Source organism: Triticum aestivum, chromosome 6B, assembly GCF_018294505.1.
Source record: "Triticum aestivum cultivar Chinese Spring chromosome 6B, IWGSC CS RefSeq v2.1, whole genome shotgun sequence".
Lineage (NCBI taxonomy): Eukaryota > Viridiplantae > Streptophyta > Magnoliopsida > Poales > Poaceae > Triticum > Triticum aestivum.
In genome coordinates, this window is record NC_057810.1 from 42,180,034 (window position 1) to 42,183,999 (window position 3,966).

A 3,966-nucleotide genomic window follows, 5' to 3' on the forward strand; every position below is an offset into this window, starting at 1 on the left:
TAGTTGCCCTTCTCCCGTCTCCTCCCATACCAACCAGCCGCCGCCGCCACTCCACCTTCCCTCCTCACGTCGCTTCATGTCGCCGGCGGCGGCGCCGGGCCCCTCCATCTATCCCGCACCGGATCCCTCCCCGTCTACCCCACCCCATGCCCCTTCCCATTTAGGTCGCGCCCTCGAGCTACGGCGGCCCAGTCTTGCCTCTGGAGCTGATGCGGCCGAGGTTGCCGGCGGCGGCCACGGATCCAGCTCCGCGGCGAGCCAACATGAGTGAGGAATCAACCCCCCCCCCTCCCCGCCCCCCTACAAGCCACACACACGCTTCTCCTCTGCTATTTGTTCATCGAGATGTACTTTTTACACAGCTTCTTATTTGGCTTGGGGGATTTGCAGGTCAGTCTCGTGGGGATGGTGAGCGGCAAGGCAGAGCTGAACACGGACGTGCCCTTCACGCTCGACGACGGCACCGGCCCCGTCAATTTCATCAGATGGTGAGTGCAGCTCGGCAAATGCCTTTCTTTTACATGAATTCCAGATGTATTTATCAGATAAAACCTTCACACCAAGCGGGAGAAGCTTGACCAATAACAATGTTCACAACCGATAGGAGGCTCCTTAATGTTGTTTGTTTGGGAAACAGGTTTTGCTTATAACCTCACCTGATTGGGGACTGAATCCATGGAGAATAAACGTGATCAAACAACACGACAGAAAACACTTGAATTCATATCCAATAAATTTTTTAATTTAACACGATTTTATATTCATGTAACAGTATTATTTTATTATTTTTTTTCCATCTAATCCATTCAGGCATCTACCAGTTTCCAGTGAATATGCATCACGGTCACCTGCAACATCATTTAGTTTTTCATCCATTACCAAATATTGTTGAATATGTGTTTTTAGTCTGTCCGAATCAGACATCAATTATTTTTTTAAACGGAGTTACACACCAAGGCTGGATTAGTCCGCTTCACTGATTTCTAAGCTGTATGATAGGCCTCAAATAGTCATATACTCCCTCCGTTCCTAAATATAAGTCTTTGTAGAGATTCCACTAGATGGACTACATACGGAGCAAAATGAATGAATTCAAACTTAAAATGCATCTATATACATCGATATGCGGTTTATAGTGGAATCTCTACAAAGACTTACATTTAAGAACGGAGGGAGTATTAGTAAAAGCATGCCATGAAAGAAGCTGTCAAGTTATCTGCTTCTTATTCCTCCCATCCAGGGGCACAAAAACTGAAGGAAATACTGGTAAAGAATACTCCGTAGGAATTTAATAATGTAAGTACATAGAAAAATCTAAGAGGTAGTGTGACAAAAAATCATGATCGATTTAACTAAAGTACTAAACAGAGGTCACCTAATAGTTAACATGATAATTACCTTTTTTTAAATTACCTAGTTAGTTGATCTGTTTTAGACTTTTGTTTGGATTCCATTGCTGGATGTTGGCTATGGGATTTGTCCACTGCTGCAACTTGAATCTTCACTTGATTGAAATGTTGTTGGCTGTTAGTACGACAGTGCAAGAAATCCAATAATTGGAATTAAACCTGTAGGTTCTTAACCATCTCCAGTTAATTCAGAAATTGAGTTCCGAGCTGATCATAGTCTCCTAAAGATTGGATTAATGGGCTGTCCTCCTGCCTGAAAACAAAAGCAAAAAAAAAACTGCACATCACCGCCTGCCTGGCCTCGCACTCTTGCTTCCCAAGGTCGAAAAATCGACCCCCCTGTCATGATGCTGCTGTCGCCGCTGTTGCCAGGAAGCCACACGCCCCTAAAGAGCAACAGGTAAAACTGATGGATGTTGTGACATCGATGTTGCACTGCACATATGTCCAAAGTAATTGCAGTCATATCTTGCACTGTACATTTGTCTATGGCTGGCCTGCGTGATGAGGATGATTAGATTGATTTGCTCCTCTGCCTAGTACGCATTGCTGTTTGCTGTCACTGGGATAGTGGGTTATTCCTCCTTATTCTTCTACATTTCTGATTGGATCTTTAAGTTTGTTTTTTCCTAAAGTTTCAATTGATTCTAGATTTATGTTAAGAAAAAAGAAGAAGCACATTTGGGAATGATTCTGATTTGTATGTATACATTCAAATTTTAGGTGCTACATTGTTCTTCTCTGGGGCAATTGGTGCAAAATCTATACCAAAACAATTTCAAGTCGAGGACTAGAGGTGATGCTCTTTTGCTCCAGTTCTTATGTATATATGTAAGAATTTATCTGTAGTAGGTTGATATGTTCAACCAATTTTCCAGCCTAGTGATACTTTAAGGATATCGTCATCATGCCGGTGCAAGGTAAGCACCGTGTCTCTTCCTCCAATCGTCCCAACAGTAGCATATCACTATGGCATATCTGTGATGAAATAATCTTCGGTCAAGATATGTTATTCTTACCATCAAGAACTAACTAGCCTTCTCTTTTCACCATATCCTGTAACTATTGTTGAATTAATTGGTTGCGAAATACCCATTATTGCTTGCAAAGAATCCTGATTATTGATCAAGTGAAAAAGTAGAATAGCAGCTAGTTTGATGCAACATATTTCTGTAGTAAGTTTTATTTCAGAAAGGAGGTGCGTGTTGGTACTTTTTAATCATGTGTACTTCTAAATCTTATAGCTCGCTGTTAAAGTTGTAAGACTGGTAAAAATTAGCTTTACACAACTACTTTTCATATGTTCGAAGATTATTGTTACTCAAAGTACTACTAGATTGTAGTTAGTATGTAGATGTTGTTCAAAATTATTTTTTCTCAAGTGATCACATTGTACTACGTATTTCTGGCAGCTATATTTGTATCAGTTTTGTTTCTGATTTTGTGAACTGATGTGCATCCCATCACACCCACGAACAACATTTGATCTGAATCGTTATCATAGTCTATCAAATTTGACACCCCCAATATCTCCAGTTCACCGACGAACACATTAAATCTATATACTTATTTTAAACTATGATGAAAGGAGTGCCGCGGAGATGTGTGGAGTGGAGGAAAAATGTTTAGATATATACCTGAATTAATAAGATGTCCAAAGAACATCTAATAATTACATGCATGTAAAACCATTACAGATTTGTATCGGATACAGTAGATATAAAACTGTACTTTGTTTTTTTGCTACCAACTTTAACCGTGGGCTTTTGAACAAGCCAAGTGTGTTTTATATGCTAATTTCAAATAATGAGCATGGCGGCATATGCTTAAATGCCTTAAAGGGAATAGTAAACGAAACATTTTTTTAACTTGTATATAGCCTGCTTTTTTAGCGTGTGGTTCCCACATTTTCATGGTACCTTAATATAGTAGTGGTGTCCATCGGATGATTGCTTGGAAAATAAACTAATATTATTACTCTCTCTAGATTCATATGTGAGTTTGCTTTTATAACTTATTATAATTTTGTATGTCTTTTGGATTCCATGCAGGTTTGGCGGTTAGTCTGTGTTACTTGAGATTCAAGTTTTTTAGTAGGAATTACTTGGGCCCGTATAGCTTCCCGGAAGGCTGCTTGTGTTGGAGATTAAATTCAGCTAGGACATTTTTTCATGGAAGTCATGTTACTAAAAAAATGCTCATAGCTCTTTCGAGATATACTTGTGTTGATTCGATATTAAGCTTTATTTTTTGAAATCAGACTAGATTGTTGGTACTCTGTATTATGATGTGAACAAATTTTATTTTTTGAATGAATAAAATTTGGTTGTCTTGTTATAAACTATGCTGCATTAAGAAAACAAGTTGGACTAGAAAAGGGGCTAATGGGTTGGACTAAACAATTTGGTAGGCCAATGGGCAGGACCAAAATAATAGCAAATGGGTTGGACTGGACTGGAATTATTGGGCCAACACACTAATTGGGCTGGTTACTACATGAGCCACGCTGGCCTCCACGTCAGATCCACATAGATGCCATGTCAGGCCCACGTTACTT

General features: G+C 39.8%; 1 protein-coding gene across 2 annotated transcripts; it reads left to right on the forward strand.

Moving 5' to 3' along the window:
• Window positions 1-215: 215 nt before the first annotated feature.
• LOC123133370 (uncharacterized) lies at window positions 216-3,683 on the forward strand. Of its 2 annotated transcripts, XM_044552863.1 has the most exons (5): window positions 216-267; window positions 391-488; window positions 2,133-2,205; window positions 2,288-2,329; window positions 3,461-3,683. In XM_044552863.1, the coding sequence occupies exons 2-5, from the start codon at window positions 406-408 to the stop codon at window positions 3,485-3,487; spliced, it is 225 nt and encodes a 74-aa protein (XP_044408798.1). In that variant the 5' UTR covers window positions 216-267; window positions 391-405; the 3' UTR covers window positions 3,488-3,683. The 2 variants fall into 2 exon arrangements, with proteins under 2 accessions (XP_044408798.1, XP_044408797.1); XM_044552862.1 differs by lacking the exon at window positions 2,288-2,329 and having other exon boundaries at window positions 222-267.
• Window positions 3,684-3,966: the final 283 nt, after the last annotated feature.